Source organism: Drosophila simulans, chromosome 2R (assembly GCF_016746395.2).
Source record: "Drosophila simulans strain w501 chromosome 2R, Prin_Dsim_3.1, whole genome shotgun sequence".
In the NCBI taxonomy this organism is placed as follows: Eukaryota; Metazoa; Arthropoda; class Insecta; order Diptera; family Drosophilidae; genus Drosophila; species Drosophila simulans.
The window spans coordinates 11,320,425-11,342,356 of record NC_052521.2 but is presented as its reverse complement, the minus strand read 5'-3'; the positions used below and the strand labels follow the sequence as shown (position 1 = coordinate 11,342,356).

Sequence of the window (21,932 nt, the reverse complement as noted above, 5' to 3'; positions counted from 1 at the left end):
GGCCTAATTTATTCGGTTTAAGATGATGCGTAATTTTTTGAGCCATCCAAATCAGTGTTGTCCCAGGAATAAAAAGCACTTTTCGTTTATTTACAAAAGTAATATTTTTCTATTTTATTTTTTTAGTTTCCTTTTTTAATCGTAAAAGAACATCTGTAAATGTTTGTTTTTGCTTCCCAACATTTCGTTCAATCTCGGAGAACAACAAAACGGCAAACAGAAGGCTGGCGCACCAATACATCCGGCTAATCAAATGGAAAACCAACCACACGGCTGACCAAATCGATTTTACTCTTGCCCGAAAATCCGATCAGGCTTTAAAGCATTGCAATTTAAAGTTTCGAGATGGTAAACATGGTATGGTGGTATGCTATGGTTTGCCGCTGGCAGCTGGTTGCTTTCTTGTTAATTGATATCAAGTTCGGATTGCTGCTGCATCTCGTCGTGATTGGCCAATAGTTTCGCGGGGAAACTGATCAATGGAACTGCATAGCGAGGCGGCATCTGAACACCTAACGACTTTGCTCGCTATTTTGTTTGAATGGTGAAATATATATATATGTATATATATATAAATGTAATAATAATATGCCATATTGTATATAGTAATAATAGTGTATATATAATTTGCGGTATATAATAGTTATAAACAAATTTTTACTTCGTATCTTTAGCATTAATTACAAACTACAATTCGCGTATTTTATTCATTTATAATTGTAATAGTAAATTTTGTTAGGTTTTAATCGTTTGTTTGTCTGCGGCTTAAATACTTTTCATTAAATTTATTATATATTTTTTTTTGCTAGGCGTGTGTGCTATGGATTTGTTGCTGCTGATCCTAATTAATGTATGTATGTAAACTCTGCAAAAATGGCTGTGAGCTGTCTGTTACTATATAATTGTGGAAGTGGCAACCACTGTGCCCGATTGATTCAAAAATTTCTATGGCCTCAACTGAACGTGTCGTCTAACTTACGGACTTATGGAATTGCTCTAATTAGTTGTCGTACAATAATTTCATTGCTGGAATCTCTGGCATTTTCATTTGCTCTTCTTTTCGCGATTTCATTTTTGTTTGCTCTAATATTGTTCGTCCTCCTCCTCATTTGTGTGGGCGTGGCTAGGCTTGGCATGGCATCACTTGGTAATGCGGCCAGGCGCATGTAGTAAATATAAATTTCGATCTCCGCTTAGCTCCTCAAACATTTTGTGGCGACTTATGGACTAATTATATACTCGTAAATTGTTAGCGCTGCTTTTACAGTAATCAAATATATCGGATCGCATACATATGATTTGTATATTATGTATTTCTGGGTGTATATCAATTTATTTAACAAACTACTAATTACGTTTCACTACCAAAAACTACGCATAATATATAGTGTATATTTTTTAAATATGTTTTGTTTGCGCATTTCTCGCACTGTTGCTCCGCGTTTAAAATTCCATTTAAAAATGAACTCGTCTAAAAAATTAATGTACAATAATAATTATAATATAATAATAATAACTGCTTCTCATTCTCAAATTTATGCCGCTTTTTTTTAAAAATTTCTTCGCTTTCACTATGCTTTGTGGTCTTCGCTTTTTGTTGTTTTCTCATTTGATTCGCTTATTTCTCAATTTGTGTTTAAGCATTTAAAATATCACCAATATTTTTGCTCTTTATTCTGACAGTTTCTCGATCTGTTTTCCCATTTTTTTTCGTTTTTGTTTTCTTTTGCTTTTTTGTTTGTTTCTCTTAGTTTGTCGATTTTGTTTTTATAAAAATTAAATTAAATTAAATACAATATAAAATGTACAACTATTTTGTGTTTTGTTTTTCGATTTTGTTTTGTTGTTGGTTCTTTTTGTGTTTGCTTCCATCATTTCATCTGGTTTTTGCTTAAGTAATCAAACGAAATGGGGCGTGCAATCCGCTGGGCGTGGCACTACAAATTTGCATTAAGTACAAGTGCTTAAGTTGCACAACGAGTCTGTAGTATCTGTATCTGTATCGGTGTATGAGAATTTGAAATCTGTTCGATTGTTTTCAAAGTACTTGCAAATACTTTCTCGAATTTCCCTAATTCCTTCGTTCGACCGCTGCATATGGAATGTCTTTTGCGAACTCTCGCCGCTGCCACGCCCAGTGGCCGCTCGCCTTGGACCTTGGGAACAGCTCTAATAATACATACAAATACGATAAAATACAATACAATACAATACAATACAGTGGAGCCCACGAAATTAGAGTACATAGACGAACGAACTTAGCTTAGGAATAAATTCACACACATATAACAAACAAAATAACTTCGTTGGCAGGAACAAGGGGGCGGGGCCGTGTGGGGCGGTTGGGCGTCAGGTCGGGTCGGTTGGGTTCGGCTGTCCAGGCCAATAACAACAAGAGGCAACAAAATAAAAAAATCTAAACAAAACTGAGGCAACATCGTGGTGGTTATGGTGGTGATGGTGGTTGTGTTTGGTGCTGGCTGGAGGTGGTGTTTGAGTGGTTACCGACAATTATCTACGGCATATTGAAGTCCTGCAGAGTGAAGTTGTCGTTGTCGAGGGAGTTGATCAGATCCTGCGTGGAGAAGTTGCTGTCCACGGGCAGGTTGTCCAAGAATTCGAGACCGAAATCATTCGAGTTGGCCACCACCGAGTTGATCGTCTGGCTAATGGAACTGGCACTGGCAATTGTCGACGCGGAGTTGCCTCCGCCCGCTGCACCGCCACCGCCGCCACCATTGTTGTTGTTGGCCGATCCCGGCCCGCCGCCGCCACCACCGCCCCCTGGACCCATTTGCATCATCTGCTGCTGCTGGTGCGTGGTCGTGGTGGTGCTCTGCACGAACTGCTGCTGCTGCTGCATGGTGATCTGCTGCTGGGTCTGGGTCATGTGCATGCTGGTCATCTGCATCTGGCTGGCCATCATGTTGCCACCGCCTCCGGATTGCTGCTGCTGGAGCAGTTGCTGCATCTGCATGTTGTTGGCGGCACCAGGTCCCATGTGCTGCTGCTGCTGCTGTTGCTGTTGCTGCTGCTGCTGCTGTTGGCGCATCAGTTGCTGTTGCATCTGGGCTGGGGTCAGCTGCATTTGCGGCACATTGGGGCCGGACATCATGCCGCCAGCGTTGGGTCCACTGCCCGCTGCACCATTGGGTGCACCATTGGGCATAAAGTTGCCTGCAAAGAGGGATGACCGTTTAAGTGAAGTGAAGTGATGGTATTTAGCACTATTCAAAACTTACCTCCATTAAATCCACCGGGTCCCTGCCGCATGGGTCCACCTGGTCCTGGTCCACCGAAGCCCATTTGCGTCTGCTGCTGTGTCATCATCATGTGCCGCCACTCCTGCTGCGAACCCATGGGCATGCCATCGGGCGTAACCTGGACATTAGGCGGCCTCTGCTGCTGCTGCGGACCGCCCATTGGACCGCCTGCTCCGCCACCATAGGGCACACCCATGCCGGTTCTTGGGCCACCGCCTGCTCCTCCATGTTGCTGCATGTACATCGCATGCTGTGGTCGCATCATCGGACCGGATGGCGGTATGGGCTGTTGGGTCATGCGCCGCATGGCCGCCGCCTGGGCAGCGCTGTTCGGGAAGCGGCCACCGTTGGCACCACCGACTCCTCCCACGCCTACGCCTACACCAACACCACCTACCCCGACACCACCGCCGCCCACTGTTTGCTGCATCATCTGCGCCTGCATCAACTGCGCCTTGGTGGCATTGTACTCGGGCGGTGGTGGTCGTGCTCCAGACATGTGCTGCTGCTGTTGCTGCATCGCCTGGGCGCGCATCATCTGCTGCTGCTGCAGGAACTTGGCTTGATTCGGATTTGGTCCTTGACCAGGTCCCGGAACCTGACCCGGTCCGCCAGCGCCGCTGCCCATCATCATCTGCTGGGCGGTCGGACCGGCAGCGTTGGGATTCATCTGCATCGGGTTCATGGGTCCACCCATCTGCATGCCCGGCATGCCGCCCATGGGTCCGCCCATCTGATTCATTGCACCGTTGTTGGGTCCGCCGGAACCGGGTCCACCGACCACGCCTCCATTGCCCACACCCACGCCAACGCCGACGCCTACGCCCACTCCCACCTGCGGCTGCTGCATGAGCGGCACATTCGGTCCGCTGGCATTGGCCGCCGCCTGCGCCTGCGCCGCTGCTGCCGCCGCTGCAGCCGCTGCCTGCGCTTGCGTCTGACGCTGGCGCATGTTGGGCTGCACCTGCTGCTGCTGGGCCGCCGCCTGTTGCTGCTGCTGCTGGTTGAAGTTCATGCTTTGGCTCTGGGAGAGCGAGAAGCCATCGGAGGGAACTGGAATGCAATTCAAATGGAATCATTAATGTATGTTCAATGTAAAGCACTAAACTTTGCGATGCTAGCTTACCATTTGCATTGCTCATGTTTTGATTTGGTTGCTGCTGCTGTCCGGGATTAGGACCACCATTGCCCACACCCACGCCCACGCCAACGCCCACGCCACCGCCCGCGTTGCCGCCATGCGGCTGTTGCTGCTGCTGCTGGGGATTCGGTCCGTTGGTGCCGCCGGGCTGTTGCTGCTGCTGCTGTTGCTGTTGCGCCTGCTGCTGACTGAAGAAGACACCTTGCTGGGCGGCCACCGAGACGTTGCTCTTCATGTCGCCACTCAAATGCAGATGCTGACCAGCCGACACCTGTAAGGGGATAATGTACATATATTGTTAAGGTATTGAAATTATGTATATACAGCAGATAGTAATGTTGGATATCAAATCTCCTCTAGAAAATACGACGCTATTTAAAAGAAACTAAGATTGTAATTGTAGAAAGAAACAGCGAGATTTAAGGATGTTGATTCTAGATAGGAATTCTCATGTAACTTCCCTTTTGAGAGCAACAAGGGGTATCCTTTTTAAAAGGAACCATAGCAATTGGAGCACATGAAAGGGTCTACCCCTTTTCCAAAGATCTTTGATCTTATGCCTGAGACATGGACACCCACAGGCGACAGGCGACTCGAACGGTTGTCACCGGCTGCTGGCACTTTGGTAATTTGCCTGGGCTGCCGGCGCGAAGGATTTTTGGGGCTAATACCCGACACATAGATTGGCATCCATAGTGCCAGAAAGGCAGAAGGAGGGATGGAGGCAGGCCAAACTTCCTACCTTCTCCATTTGCAGCTGTCTCATTTGCTGTCAGCTCGATGTGTCGCACACACACATTCACACACAGAGAAACACTTCTGCAGAGCGGGTGGATTGGCAGTGGGTGGCCGGGCTTTCAAGCTTATTATCGCCTGGATGGCTTTTGAATCCGCATTGACTGCCAAACACACGCACACAGAGAAGCAGGAAGCATAAATCTTTCGGCACTTTTTCATAGTCTACTTTGCTGCGTCTGTCTGTCTGTCCTGTGTGGAGGGGGGATTCCCCCTACTGAGCAGCAAATTTGCCATTCATTTGTTATTGTAATGGGCCCGAAAAGAGCGCCGGGCCAACATGCAAAATGAGCGAAAGGACAGCGATCGACCCTGCAGCTACTTCAATGCCACATCCCGCAGTCAACTTCCACTTTTGCCACCCAAAAGACAGCCCTTCATCCCTTTGGCCCCTCGGATGTTTGTCCTCGGAACTCGCCGCCACCTTGCCAAACTCGAATATGCGGGCAGCAAATAAATCTTCTCTCCGGACACACCGCACACCCTGTACTCGAATAGTTTCACATAGTTTCCATAGTTTCCGACAATGATTTTCCTCGCCTTTGAGCCACGGTGGCCCCACCGAGTGGGGTAAAATTCAAGGCTTAGTTCTATCGTCACCCCTCGAGGTGTTTTTCCACATTTCATGTGTGACCATCAGCAAAAGCAATAGCAGCCACTACAACAGGAGCAACATCGAGCGCACTAAGCAACTTTTAGGTCGCGTTTGCCTTTTGGTACCTAATAATTTGCCAATTGAGGGTTTGTAGGATACGTTGCAAGTTAAGAAAGTTCAATGGGTGTACTTTGTAAAGGTATATCAATATTTATATCTGAACATTATATCCAGAAAATCCAGATATTTCTCTGCTTATTAGATCTAAGAATGAATTCAATGAATTCTTAACGTTCTTCTATCGAAAAGTTTTGAAATTACAGGATATCCTAACGTCGAACCCTTCGTCTGTTGCCTTTGCTTCTGTGGCTCTTTTCAGTTGGCGCTGTTGCTGTTGTAATTGCTTGTTGGTTTAATTTATTGTGTGTTTTCTGCAGCTCCACGCATTTTCATTTTCAGCTCGCGTGCGAGCAGGAGTCCGCCGCGAGTGCGAGTGGGAGGGCGCCACGAGTGCGAGTGGGAGGGAGTGCGAGTGAGTGGCGTAAAGTACGCTGATTAAAAGTCATGGACTCTCGTCGAGGCTAATTGAAGTTTAGTGCCTTGGCTTTGGCATTGGTCGCTGTGTGGGTAACCTTCTGCCAAACAGTTGAGCACCCAACCACCCACCACCCACCCACCCACTCGTTCGAATGTTGGCCATAAATCATGCGCCTGCCTCTCTGAATTCAAAGGCAAGGTGTAAAATGCTGGCTCGGTGTGGCAAGCGAACTGAGGGTTTTAGGCTTGATATGTGTGGTCGTATACAGACAGAGAAAATGTGCTATAGATACCATTCTTTTTCATGTTTAAAGATATTAGATTCAAGATATATCCACTAAAGTCTCATTAATTTTTCTCTCTGCACCCACCAACTTGTTGGCTCTGCTAAGCCCAAGGATCACAGCTTCTTCCTGCACTGTCAGTCATAAATACCTACACCAAATAAAGTCGATGGGCCTTGGTTAAACATCGATTGGCTGCGGATCGAAGCGCAGGAACAAGTTCATAAAACAAATCATTACAGCAGCTTTCATAAAAAGCAGACAACGAACAGGAAAGCCCAGCCACCCACATACACACTTTTGCACCCACCGACGGAAACAGCCCCACTAATACATAAAATATCAATAAAAAAAGTTTAAAGGTAACTGCCGAGGACGAAGGCGTACGATTTTGCGGGGTGGTTGGAGGACCAACAAGGAGCTGGAGCAGCAGGAGTAGGAGGAGGAGCTTGCGGGTAAACCGGAGACGCCGCACGAGCGCGTAAATCCTGCAGCTATTACCCAAGCGCCGCCGTATTGATTGCGCTGGAGACAAACACAGATACACTCAAGCGCGCAACGAGGAGATACACACACACCAGCACACGCACACACACACCCAGACACACATAGAGCAAGGACTCTAAGCAGGAAATGCGCATTTGACAAGCCAAAAAGATTGCCGCACGCCCCACGCGCTGTCAAGGGAATGATATTCGTGGGGCAAGGGGTGCTGCTACAAGGGGCACAGTGGCGGCGGCAGGGGGATGCCTTGCATATAGACTTGACAATGATATATGTGACCATCCCGGCAGTGTCCTCCCTGCCTGCTTGCATGTGTGTGTGTATGTGCCTGTATGTGTGACACATGTAAGGCTGGAGTATCAGCAAAAAAATAAGAACAAATATACGGAACGAAGAACATAAAACTCTAAAGGAACTGCGGTCCCCCTTTTTCCGAGCGCTTTCCACACATATCTTCAACTCCGCTCGACTGACCAGGCACAACTGTACCCACCACACGAGTGACGAATGCCGCAGCCAAACTTGTTGCCCACTTGCACTTAAAGTAATTGAAAAACTTCACAGACCCAAAAAACGCCGTACAGGTGCGAATAATCTCAGCAAAGGCTTTTATGCGTAATTATTAGCAAAGTCTTTTCAATGCGATGGCATGGCAATTATCCACAACTAAACTATGTCTGCAAAAAGTAGAATCAATTAAGATATAAAATTCCATGGAAATGCAATAGTTTTTATGTAGTTCTAGTTAAGGAGGTTCTACTGTTGCGGAAGCGGGGTGTAAGTAACTCATAAACCACCCACTCCACCCACTTGGCGCAGCTTGGCAGCCGACCAAAAATTGAAGAGTCAATGAAATTAGCAAAGAGGCCACGCCCACCGACGCCCACTTAGCACTGCCCCCAAAATGATTTAGTCTACGCTTTAGTTTTGCTCTTTTCCCATTTCCCTGCCGCCTTGCCATGTTATTTTCTTCCGTTTTTTTTTTTTTGTATTATTATTTTGGCAGCGAAGCCAAAAAATCCAAAATGAAGCCAAGGGAATTCCGGGAGTGGGAGGTGGAAGGTGGGAATGGTGGGCGGATGGCCACCCGTTGGGCGTCTGTCACTGGATATTTGTGTGACATAAACTAGCTGCCTGGCAAACCCCGCTGCGAGCTCCTCTGCGATCCTAGCCAAACCAATCCAATCCCATCGCATCACATCCCATCACATCAGATCCCATCCAATGAGGTGTCCGCGCTGCGTTATTTAACGAAATTATGACAGCAACCGGGATGGGATATATAGGAGATATAGGGAACAGGCGAAATCTCATTTGGAAAAGCGTTAGAGCAGAGCGAATTTGATTTTTAATTGCCAGCGACGAGCAGGAAAACGCAGGGCTAACAAAATCCAATTGCAGCGGTTTGGGGGCAGATAATCGGATTTGTAGGAAAATTCAAGTAACTCATGAAGATTAGAAAGTGGAATTTTCATAATAGAAAATCTAATATTGTTATTGAGTTACGAGCTATAAACAGTGTATTGAGTTAGTAACTTTATAAGCCCATTGATCTCATCTCCTTTGAGTGTCCTTTGTTAATTGAGAAGACCAACGTGATCCTGCCTCATTCCTGCCACTTCAATGCCACGTAATTATGCTCACATACGAGCACGGCGAATGCCCACGTGCAGATTGCATACCATTCGCATTCCGAGATGCAGACAATCCCGCCCTGTCCTGTCCAAAGAAGACAGTGGAAATCTGCCGCGCGCGGGGTTATAACTTTCCACACACAGGCAAACTGCATCGCGTCCATCCACATACACACTCACATGCACATTCCCGTCATCATCATCATTGTTGATGCCGACATATCAGCCAACTTTCAGCGCATCAAGCGGTGTGAGTTTCGACCCCCCATTTTCCCACTTTTCGTCGTTTTTCCCCCTCTTGTTGCTGCTGCTGCCACCCAAAGGACCCCAGTTTTTCCCAATGGAAGGTAGCGAAAAACTTTTGAAACAGTTGCAGTTGCCACACAATGCCAGACAATCGGCAGCGTAGGGAGGAGCATAGAAGCGAGGAATAGATACAATGGCCAACCAGCCACCAACCACCCGCCACCCACTTGGGCGCCACCCACAACACCCGCTTGCAATGCGGTTTCCGTGCGCCTGTGTGTTTCGGCTGCTGCAGCATGTCAATGATCATAAATTAAACTCGCAATAATTATAAATTAAATTTTGGCATAAATGGCCATGAGTGTGGCCCCCAAAATGCATGCATATGTATGTGTGAGTGTGTGCCCGAAATGAACTGCACTGTATGCATGTGCCATGTGGGTCAAAAGGGGGTCAAAAGGGGGCGAAAAAGGGAGCCTTTTCCCCAAAAGGGAACGCTGGGTGGCGGAGGGGCTGTTGACTGGGGGGACTGGCTTAAATTATTGGGGTTCGGCTTTGGCTTTTCGTTCGATGCGATGAATGACTTCGATTTGTTTGTTGGCTTCATTTCAGAAAGGGTTTTCCAATACAGATACATAAATAGCGAAACGACAGGCGGCACAGGCAACGCTCAGGCACACCTGTGGCAAATTTATGAAAACCTTTTTAATGGATCGTCTGTCAAAAGTTTACGAGCTCGAGTCGGGTTTTTCATCAAAGCAACAACAGCCAGGCTGCATCATCACAATATATATAATATATGGTAGGAAAAGAAAGCCAATTTCAGGCTTAAGTTTATTGAACTAATTGCTATGGAAGTACTAAAGAGATATATGCTTAAGAAGATTTTCTAAGTAGCATATGATTGGAGCATTATATGTTATATATGAGAAATGCTAAGTAAAAGTTGTTTTGAAATATATTCAATTCTAGGAATTTTCATTTCTGAAAAGTAAGCTCTTTCGCGAAAATATTTCAGCATATTCCAATGCAAGGCATGAATAAAATATGCTACATGATTTTCCACTCTCTCTGTTTTTCTGCCAAATTCCACGAAATTGGTAGCTTCTTCTGGGGCTTTTAGCCTTTTGGGCCATTAACAATCTTCCTTGAATTGAGAATTGTAGGAAATGTGAAACATCAAAATCAGATATAGAATCATAGAATCATGAACCATGATTTCATTAGTTGAATTTATGTTTGCCGCGTTTTTTCCATTTCTCCTCAACAATTACGATGCGTCGGCAGTGCATAGAAATCAAAAGGCATTTTGCAGTTCACCGTTCCCAAGTCGTTCATTCGACTTGATGGATTTTTAAATTAAATTTAATTTGCAATTGCATTTTTAATTTGCAGCCGCCAGTTGCTTTAATGGGAACTTAATGCCGCCGCAAACGCAAGTCGTTTGTAGTGGAGTGTACTGGACCGTGGAAACACTGCGGCTAATTAGTGTAAATATTTTGCGTGCCCAATCCAATCCAATCCAATCCGATCCGATGTTGGATTTACTCCGTGATTGCTATACAAAATGTGCCAGCTAATGGCGATCATTACACGATCTGAGACGATCTGATTTGATTCCAATCATAATGATATGAACTGCAAACGACTTCCTGTATTAACGAGAACAAAGCACTTGGGATTCGATGAGATCAGAGCGTTTATATCGTGCTTATCTGCAGACGATAAGCGTGCTGAAAGCGGAAAATCCGTAGCTAAAGACAGAAATCGGATGAATCATATAGCTGGCATCTGATAGATAAACCAGCTGCATGGCAACAACAACGATGGGTGAACAAAGCAGCGGCGCACGATCAACATGAAAATAGCATTGAGAAGAATTCTTCTCGCCGCGATTCTTCCACTCTCTGTTCGCCTCTTTGCGAATGACTGCATCTATGAGGTACAAATTGAATCGCAAAAGAAACGCGCGCGCTTCTGACTCAGCCAGCGATTCGCAATAAAAGTCAGAACGTGACAATGTTTAAAAAAATCAAGAAACACGGAAGATTTAAGAGAAAGCTAAGAATCATTCAGTAAATGAGATGGAAGATATGGGATTTACTTTATCCAAATGAAATACGAAAATTATTATTAAACATTTAGAGCCCTTAATGGAAAACCAAGAACAAATTGCTTATATCCTCACTTATTCGGTAAATTGAAAATCAATTCCTATTGCAAATTTTCAACATATTTGCCTATGCATGTGCCGGAACTTTGTCAGCACAAAGTTCAACATTCGTTAATTTTATTTACACACACGCATACAGATACACACAGGCCCACGCACACACGCACACTTTGGTAAATAGAGAACACAACAGAATGCAAACAACAAACAAAAAAGCAAAGCTGCAAATTTGGCAGAATTATCCAGCCATATGAATCCGGCCGCCCCTTTTGCTTTTCCAATTTTCCCCACAGGATCACCACATCACCTGCATGGAAAATTTCGTCTGCATTTTCACCCAAATACGACGGCACGAATTTTCGCATTGATTTTCCAGCCCACAGATGAAAAATTGGTAGATGTTTGGCTCGAAAGGTATGCCGTTTGATGCTGCCGGCTTTTTCCAGCAGATTTATCATCGATATTTTGTTTAAACATAGGTTTGCATATACGAAATTCAGAAAACTCGAAGTGAAATAGAGTTCCAACTATTAATTATGAAAGTATGTTTAAGCCATCAACGAAACGTTTTAACCGCCGAAAAGGGAATTAAGCCGACTAAAGCTGATCCCTCGCACTTTCCCGAAAACTCCTTTTTTTTGCACCGACATTTCACTCCTCACTTTCTGCACTTCCACATCCCCATCCACATCCTCGTCGTCCCATTTTCATCCGCTTTCCACTGCCACTAACCTCAACCATTTACATTTTCAATTACTTTGGCTCGGCGAGTTTTCAAGTGACGAGCATTAGACACGCACCGCAGCCACGCCCCCTCACACGCTCCCACGCCCACCACTCCAAGATCAAATGAAAGTAGACAATATGGAATTACACATACGCCACGTGGGCCCTCAGAGGAGAACTACGATTTCCAGTGGGCGTTGTCGCACAAAAGGCTTCTATTTTTTATTTTTTGCACACAAATTAAAACCGGGGGTTAATAATCTCTCTCTCTTTGAAGGCGAATTCCATTCCATGGAATGTTTACCAACACACATAAAACAACAATTACTTTATTATTTAGCGTGACACTGGTTACCATTCGCTTCAACATTATATTGATTTTCCTACGGGGAGCGAGAAAAACGAGACAACTTTTTCTACACTCGCCGCTATATTTAACATTTTCTTTTTTCTTCCAACTGACGTCAATGTTCTATTCTATTTAAGGTATTTTAAGTAGTTATTTTTGCACTGCGGCGAGCGGAATAAAATGCAAATCTGCATATGATTGGTATTTGAAATGCCGTCTGAGTTGTTTTCTAATTGACGTCAACAGCTTGATGGTTTAGAATCCTTATAGAAGAAGAAAGCTAACCAAAAGATACTTGTTTCTCTGAGGCAGCATCACTAGTTGAAGTTCTATTTAATGCCTCTCGTTAGTTTAAAGTAACTAGTTAATGTTCTGCGCTCTAACCCTAGTTTATCCTGGTAGATGCTTCTGTGTCCGATCAAGTACCTGCAATTCCATAATTCCACTTGAGCCCTTTCACCCTTTTGCCAATATCCTCCTCTCATCGTTTTCACAGTCGGATTTCGTGTTATGGCCGTAAAAGTGTGGCAAATGTAAGTGAACAACAACTTTCCTGACCACTTGACCTCCCGGCGAAGCCCCCCCAACACCCCCGCACATCCTTCATCCCGCTTGTTGGCAAAGTAATTAATTTGATAAAGTGGCCGGGCAAAACGTTTCTGCAGCGAGTGGGTGGCTTGGATGCCCAAGGTGTTGTTATGAGGGGGGTGCTGCGGGCTTGGGGGGTGTTGAGGGGCGTGAGGACCCCGCAGACATATTTATGGTCGAGAACATATATATTTATATACATACATATAACCCTGTGTGTGAGTGTGTGTGTAGTGGCAACAGATTGTGCGTTCTGTTTGGGTAGTTAATGAAATGAGTTCGGTTGTCAACGAAAACCCAGGGAAAATGTCACTGGAAATTATTTTGCCTGCGACCAGAGCAACAAAATTTAATGGAATTTCAAATGCTGAGGCATGTGTTTTTGTGTGTGTTTGGATTGGAAGTGCAATGTAACCCCCACACCCCAGTCCATTTCCTGGCTCAACCTGCCCAGAATTTACACTTGACCAAGACTCGTTTGTTTGCCAACCGGCCTGTCTTTGCCTCTCGTTGGTTTTTACATTTTACATGAATTTGCGTCTGAGTGGCGCATGAAATTTAAACAAATTGCGCAAATACTTTGTTTTTGATATGAGCGTCAAAAACCTTGCCGGCCAGACAGTCTGTCTCGTACTGAGTTCCGTTCTCCGTTCGCAAATAAAAACTAATTTGAATAGACGACTGCTGCAAATGGTGATAACAACCGAACTTTTGAGCCAGAAAATGCCAGACTAACTGATACCTAAACAAAAGTTTTTGCAGCCCTCCAAAGCCAATCTAAATGTACCCAAAAATAAGCGCATAAAAACAAAAAAAAAGAGCGCACGCAAAGGCGGAAACATTTTGTAAATCTTTTTGGCAAGCTTCGGCTCCAGTTGGAATCGCTTTTTATGCCCTGGCAGCCTATAAATATGCGACGTGAGCTGTTTGCGGAAAGCATCACACACACACACACACACAAAGTGGCGAAGGAGCGCCTTGTAAAAAGCATAGCATACTTTCCAGCGTCCACCAGGATTTGTTGCGAGATTAGAAAAATTAAACTTAGAAAAGGATAGGTTAGGAGCGCGCGAGGGGAGCGGGTAGCTGCTGAATAACAAGTGGCGAAAGGCAAATTATAGCAAATAAAATGCAAAACCAGTAGCAGCAGCTAAAACTTTGTTCCTCGCGAATAATTTCCATTAAAATAGATTAAAAACTGAAATATTTATATATGTATATCTAACACATCAACTGGGGGCGTGTGTGTGTGTGTGTGTGCGTGGCAAGTGTATGTGTGGGTGCCATTCTGATGCCCCAAGGAGGTGAAAGTATTAAAAGTACTTGCCACTTGCTTACGCATTCCCACTGCCACGTCTTCATCTCAGTGTTATATGAAGCAGATTACATGGCATAATAATCACGATGAAGGGGGAGACACACACACACACACACATACGCAGGCAACCGGGGGGCATTGTGGGGTTAAGAACACGGGCAAATATTAAATTTGATGCCAACAGCAAGGCAAAATAGCTGAGAGGAGGTGCTGAAAGAAAACGCCGCAGGGAAATGCCGGATAAAATGGGTAAAACGGAAAGGTAGCAATCAAAGTGGCCAGGTGAGAGCAAAAGCAGAGGCAATCATGCCGCCGCCTGCGGAAAAGGTGAAAAAAAGAGATAGCAAGCCAGCTAAGCCCCAGGAAAATGAAATATACCAGCTAAATGGTAAATATGTGTGAATAAACTGATTGATATTGCTGCCATAAGCTGCCAAATAATCCCTCAAATGGAAGGTTGGCTAACTATAATTGCGAAGCTGGGCAACTTAAGATACATACATATATTATGGAAAATGGAAAACTCAGCGTAACGAGCGAAAGGCGGGAATAAAATGATTTTCACACATCTTCAAAACTCTGGGGCGAAACGGTTAACCCCGAAAACGCTTACCGCCAAAGTTCATCAACTTTTCCGCTCACCTTTTTGCCCCGCAGAAACGCTCAACACCTGCAAATTGATTGAAACGCAGCCGAAAAAGAGCGGCAGGAGTGGAAAAACAGAATGAAAATATTACGAAACTTCGCTTTCGCTGCGCCAAAAAAAAAAAATAAAATCTTGCCAACATCGCCGGAAAATCGCCCCTCACACTGACACGAATGGGAATATAAAAGGTAAATAATGTGACCTTTGAGAGCATCAAATGCGTTAGGTAATGGGCCGGGTCAGAAAAACAAAACCTAACTGAACATGAAAACGTTACTGTAACTGAAACTGAAGCCGAAATCTCAAGCGAAGCGTTATCCGCAAAATACTGGATACCTAAAAACAACAGCAAATTCGTTGAATTATGAAACAGCAGGGAAAATATCATGTTTTCTTTTGTAGCCAAAAGTTTTTCGCTCATAAATAGGCCGATTGTCTCTCGCTCCCACTCGTTTTCACTTAGTGCCGAAGTTTCTGCTTCTTTTACCGTTTGGGGGGAATTAAATTTATAGGGGTTATACAACAGCCCGTTATACAGATGTAGAATCTGTCCAATAACTCCTGGCCCCATAATCCCCGTCAAGGCGAGTTATGCGAAGAGTTGTCCGAGAATCTGCGAACCTAACTGAATTTCGGGGATTTGCTTTTATTGCCTTGGCGCCTGCGCATTGCGTAATGTAATTTTTCCGCTTTTCCGCCTCTTTCATTTCATTATATGTACTTTCGAATGCTGTTGCCTAGATCTCACCACTTCCTCGTTCGTCGCTGCTATAAATTATTTATGGTTTTTTGATACAAGATGACTCGCGCAGTTCGAAGTTGGTCGCATGTGCTCGCATTTCTTGCTTACTTCATTAAGTCGCCCGGGCCAAGTCATAAAATCTGATATGACCCTCTCTTCAGTGGGAGCATTCTAGCTGTCTCTTTCGTTGTGTAGCCTCTCTACCTATCTCTCTCGTTCTATCTGTCCATCTATCTCTTTCTCTCTCTCTCTGTCTTTCTCTCTCTGTGTGTGAGTGTGCCTGGCGCAAGTATAATTTCCGCACATTTTCACGTTTTGCACATTTCCGCTGCATACTTTTGTGCGCCCTGGCATTTTGATGACGCTTTCGCCTGCGGATCGACCAACCGAAGCCTCCTCCGCAACTCGTTCTCCCAGAATTCCCCTTCTCCCACTTCACCACTTTTTATTGTATTTTACAGTAATTTGTTGGTGGCTAGAACTTCACCCCCCCGCTGCTGTTGTTACTGGCATTTTAACGAGTTAATGCAGGACATGCAAAATGGCCAGCATTTTGAATTCATTGAACTTTTAGCCGGGACTACACGCTTGTTTTCGGTTTGGCTGTTGCCTGGTTTTTGTGCCCGGTCGGTTGCTTTGGTTATAGCTACAAGTTACATTTTTGCGCAATAAGTATCTGATAAATATTATTCGCAATCGTCATGTAATGGGGTAGTACTTTCTATTTGAGATGGATTTTTTGCTGTTACATAGTTTGCTTAAAAATACTAGGAATATGTTTGTTTTTAAAGCTACCAGAAGCATTTTAAATAACAAATAAAAGAGTTATGTTAAAAATATATAATAGGAAGTCCTGAATAGCCCTTCTTAAAAATTTGCCAAATGAAAAGCCATTAAAAATGGCCTGTCATCCTTCTTGGGCAGAGAACCTCATTAGTAAAATGTATAATTTCCATTTTGCCCGCTGCTCCTTTTCTACACATTCTACCACTCCAACTTTATATTCTTCTCGGCTTTTTTTTTCTCCTCTGCGCTTAATTTATTGTGCATATACACCAGCATTTGCTTCTTGTGCGCCACACCGTTCTTTGTCAAATTCATTGTACATTTTACACTTTGCCCGCTCATTTCTTGCACTTAAGAGGTTTCCCCCACAATTTGCTTCGCCCCCTTTTGGAAAATATTATTGAGCCGAGAAAACTCGTTGAATCCGATGCTGTTTTGGCTTTTTGCAACCCTCGTTGCCAAATGCCTCTTTTTTTTGGGGGCATTTTTAATGAGTCCTATGCAAATATATCGTTAGACTTAAGTGTGTATACGTGTTGTGTCTTGGCCCGATAAGCGAGCCAAAAGGATTCGCCAGGACAGCCTTTGATTATGGTCCACTGAGGAAAATCGCAGTAAAGGGCGAAAAACTAGACGGCAAGGACACGAAGGACGTCGAGGGAAACTGCCACTGAGTGGCTAGTGGGCAGTCTGAATAAAAAATTATAATAAACCTCGAAAAATTTCAATCTCAATCGTCAACAAGTTTCGCCTGCCCCGCTTTCCCTTCATTTTCGTCGGCACTCAACTTGCTTCAACTATTTTCTATGCAACGGGGGGTTTGGGGTGGCTAAGAGGGAAAAGTCTCAGGCAACCGAGGGTTAATGCATGAACGAAATTCATGGTAAAACTTGAGCTAAATGCGCCCAGGAAAAGGTGCACGTAGAAAAATTAGAGTGTTTTAGTTTTACATACAAATTTACACACCAAAAGGTACAAAGTATTTTATGACTATAATTATTTCGCAATTTTATGAATGTTTTTATTTCAATATTTATACGTTGCTTCTATTAAGACAGAAAGAATGGGTATAAAATATAATCATTTCCACAAATTATGTTTTATGCAAGTAGCACTGCTTTTTTGCAGTGTAGCTGACCAAAAATCGGATGAAATTCCGTTGCCGTGTCCCTTTTTCGACCAGGCCAAAAGCATTTTGTTCTCTCCCTCTATCTCTATGTACCTCTCCCTCTATCTCCTCTTTCTTTCGCCTTTCTCTCTTTTATGCTTTTTTGGCTGTTCTCTGATGAAAACTACTCAGCGACATGAAACTTAACTTAAAAAGTTTTGCACTTTCATTTTGTAAATGAAATGTTGGGGTGTTCTTGCTGCTGTTGTTGTGTTTGTTGTTGTTGTTGTTGCGAAATAACAGGAAAACAATTTGGAGCGGATAATGAATATGGGTTAGGTTTAGTGCATATGTATATGTAAATCTATATGTATATGTATATGTGAGGATGCATGTGGCTAGGGAATATTGCTTTTGTGTGAGCGAGAGATTCCCATGCATTTGCCGGAAAAAAGTGCCCCTCAAAGGCATAGGCAGGGGGGGGGGGTTTGATGGAGCTAGGGGGCGGGGTCGTGGTGGCGCAATCAAGTGATGAATGCATTACTATATGGATGAGTGATGACGAAGCTCAGTAAATGTTCATGGGCCCATGCACTTTGGGGCTGTTTCCAAAATGGAGCTCAATAAATAAGGATCAGATATATGCGACTAGTTAGAAAAAACTCGAAAAAATCTATAAAATTCCATCTAGCATACTTTACATGCTTTGTAGTCTCTATGTTATAATAAATAATGTGGCCTGAGATTGCCTTATTTATATTACCTACATTTATATAATACAAATATACATAAGAAACAAAAAATAATAAATTATATAGTTCTCTTTAACAAATAATGAATCATTTTCTTGTAATTTCCCTGTTTCATTGTTCGCTTAGCTACAAATAGCTTCTGTTTGGATCTGGATCTTCTAAGGCTTCTCACGTTCTCCATTGCATCCCTTGTCTGGGCATTTCTGTGCATAGATTAGCTTCCTTTTTTCGGTTTCCTACACGCTTTTTCTTAGATCTTAAAGCTCCTTTTTCGCTACTTGAAACAGAAATTTCCGTTCAAGAAAAACCCTAAAACACAACCAAGCAATATAGAAGACAAGCTCAATTCCACTTTTTGCTGGTAGCGTCCCTTTTCTCGCTCACGTAATGAAAATGGCGCACATGGAGCTCGGGAAATTCGTGGCGAGTGGGGTGGCGGGAAAAGCGACGGGCTGAGGTCGGTGGACGCCGACGAGAGAAGCCCGCAGCGCCAGGACACTCGCTCGCTGCCGAGGACTCACTGAAGCCGAGCGCCAGGTCGCCGAGCAATTTTATGAACAGATGTGTGGTAAAATTAATGGACAGAGATAAACTCGCCTGGCGAGTGGAAATGGAAAACCGAGGGTTAAACGCCAGGCAAGAGAGTGAAAACTCGGCGAATGAGAGAGATGGGGAGAACGAGCGAGAGAGAGAGAGCGGGAAAAGCGGGCAAAGGTTCGTTTGCTCGGCTTGTTTGCCCCAACATGATTTATGATCCTTTCCCAACAACAAAAACAAAGGCAGATAAATATAAAGAAAACAAGCAGCAGTCAGTTGACTGAGTGAAATGGTCGAGTGGAAAAGCAGCAGCGGCAGCGTTTCACTCAATGTGGAAAAACCACCCCCTAGGAGCTTTTCCGCTGCCTCTGCTGTCGGGATTTTCGTGAAAAGCTGTTGACTTCGTTACGCTGATAACTTAAATATGCATGGAAATTTACATACGTGTCAATGGCATTAAGTAGCGTTATGCTATTGGATGAGCTCCATATAGGCAACGGGCCACACATTTGGCTGTTTTTAGGGCTATCATTGTGGATTTCTGGATCCGGTGTTTACTACGCTTCTTAGCTGGCTATAAGGATACTTGGACTCACCTGAATACCATGGGCACCGCCACCCTGCTGGCTAATGTGCAACTGCTGCGTCTGCTTCATCTGCAGCGTTGTGGTGGTCGATTGCTGCTGCTGCTGCGGCGCATTTGGAGTGTTGCCGCCGGGTCCGGCATTCGGATTGTTCTGCTGCCCATTGCCGGCGTTGCCGCGCTGCTGCTGCTGCTGCGGTCCACCCCCGGGTTGCTGTTGCTGCTGCGCCAGATTGCCCGGCTGCTGGTTGCCATTTGGACCGCCCCTTGGCGGGCAATTGAGGAAGTTGGCCGCCGCATTTGGGTTCTGGTTGCTGAAGGGTGAGTACTGCTGCTGCTGCTGCTGCTGTTGTTGCTGCTGCTGCTGCTGCTGCAGTTGCTGCTGCGGCACCTGTTGCTGCTGCTGTTGTTTGTTGAAATTGGGCACACCACCCATTTTGGGCTGCTGCTGCTGCTGTTGCTGATGGTGTTGCTGCTGCTGCTGCTGCATGGCCTGCTGCTGCTGCAGACGCTTGAGATCGAAATCGTTTTGAGAGGAATAGAATAGCTCCTGCTTGATGTCCAGGAAATTTTGCTGCACATTCATGCCGGCTCCTGGGCCAGGACCCTTTTGCTGGTGGAACTGCGGCGGCAGGTGTTGCTGCTGCGGCTGCTGTTGCTGCGCCTGCTGCTGCTGCTGCGGACCATTGGGTCCCAGGCCAAAGTCATTCGGGAAGCCGCCGCCGTAGTCGTTATAGCGACCCGGCTGTCCTTGTCCCATCATTTGACCATGTTGCTGCTGGGCCTGTTGCTGCTGCTGTTGCTGTTGTTGCTGCTGCTGCTGTTGCTGCGGATTCATGCCGTGCGGCGGTCGTGGGAATCCTCCCATGCCGCCCATGGCATTCTTGTGCTGATGCTGCTCGGCCATTTGCTTGAGTGTCTGAGCAGCCAGAGGATGTTCGGACATGAGATTACCAGAGTTTCCACCATTACCACCTGCATTGGGAGCACCACCTGTCCCGCCATTTGGACCATTGGGAAAGCCGCCTTGGTTGCCAGGATTGCCGCCACGCATCTTCATGCTCGGGTTGTCCAGACCCAGGCCAAAGCCAACGAAACCATGGCCCAAACCGCCCTCGGACTTCACATTCAGGCTATTGATCAGATCCTGGGCATTGGGCGGCTCCACCTTGATGCCATCCTCCGTCTTTATGTCCAGCAGCGGTTTCTCATCGAAGCCATCGAGGAAACTGGGATTGAAGTCCTGCAGGTTGTTGATGAGATCCTTGAACGTGTCGTTGTTCTCCGAGTTATCATCCCCGAGTAGATCGGGAAAGCCCGGAAATTGTCCGCCACCACCATCCTTGTCCAATGAGCCGAGATCGGGGAAATCGTGATCCGGTTCCCGTTTGCACTCCACCAAATTGGCCAGATTGCCCAGTGCCGACTTCTGTTGGGCGGACATCATGTTGGGTGGCATGCCCATGCCGCCAAGGCCGCCGGACACGCCCCCGGGACCCGTGGCCATGCCGCCGGGTCCCCCGCCCCTTCCATTATTCCCGAGGCCACCCAGTCCGCCGCCTTGTTGCTGCTGCTGCTGCTGGTGCTGCTGCTGTTGCTGGTGATGATCACCTCCGTTGTTGTTGTTACCGTTTCCGCCGCCTCCCCCGCCTCCGTTGTTGTTGTTGTTACCGCTACCGCCACCACCGCCGCCCCCTCCGCCACCGCCCACACCTGGTTCACTCTTCACCGATGTGTTGGTCAGCGCCTTTACAGTGACATTAGTGCTAATCTGTTGCGGTTGCGAATTGGCCGCCGATGTGGTGAACTCCAGTTGCTGAACAATTTCCACCGAGAATTTGGTTAGATTCTCAGAGCCGTTGTTGTTGCTGCCGCCGTTGTTGTTGGTGCTGTTGCCGTTGTTGTTCGTGTTGTTGCCGGTATTGGAGCCATTGTTGTTGCCGCCGTTGTTGGCATTCGCATTGCCGTTGTTGTTGTTGCTATTGCTATTGTTGTTATTATTAGGCAACTTGTGCGGCGGTTCAAAGCTGTCAGGGCCATTGTCAACATCCTCCGCGGGTCGTTTCAGGAATTTTTGTTGCTAAATTAGGAGAGAAAATAAAGTATACGTTATAGTTATATAAAGTCTTTCAATGCTACAGTCTAAATATAATCCTAAAGAAATATATTGAAACTATACTAGATAAGTTAATAAATAGTATATATAAAATCCAAAGAACGAAAACATTTTTAGGATAAGAAAACTATTTAATTTTAAAAGTATTTAATTACTCCTATCCATATATATAGAATATCCTACCACATTAATTAGTTAGTAAAATGATAATAACATTGAAGTAATAAAAACTCTCATTAGTTGCCCAAATCTTACCCAAATATTCATAGATAGTTCGTTTATAGCGTTTGCTGGCTTGGGCGAAGATTTAGTTTAGTTTTTGAGTAGTTCGGACATTAAGAGTCGAGAGCTCGGATTTGAAAACACTTCGATATATAGACACAAAAGTTTGAACAGCTTTAGCACGATGATTTTAGAAGCGCGTTGGCAGACTTGGTCCGGGGATTTGTGGGGAGATTTTAGGCTACCACTCGATAGGGTGAACTTTTCGGACCAGTGTTGTGTAACGA

At 45.2% G+C, this 21,932-nt stretch overlaps 1 protein-coding gene across 5 annotated transcripts in view; it reads right to left on the bottom strand.

Annotated features, from left to right (window-relative positions):
• Positions 1-85: 85 nt before the first annotated feature.
• LOC6734396 (neurogenic protein mastermind) overlaps positions 86-21,932 on the bottom strand; it is a 68,484-nt gene continuing 46,637 nt past the window's right edge. For 3 of the 5 annotated variants that reach the window (XM_039291902.2, XM_039291901.2, XM_039291903.2), the window contains 4 exons: positions 19,321-21,387; positions 4,390-4,675; positions 3,243-4,316; positions 86-3,177 (listed from right to left, as the gene is read on the bottom strand). In XM_039291902.2, coding sequence (XP_039147836.1) covers positions 2,516-3,177; positions 3,243-4,316; positions 4,390-4,675; positions 19,321-21,387 — 4,089 coding nt within the window. In that variant the 3' untranslated portion in view covers positions 86-2,515. Of the gene's footprint in view, positions 3,178-3,242; positions 4,317-4,389; positions 4,676-19,320; positions 21,388-21,678; positions 21,880-21,932 lie in introns of those variants that run through there. The other 2 variants (XM_039291905.2, XM_039291904.2) reach the window with 2 other exon arrangements.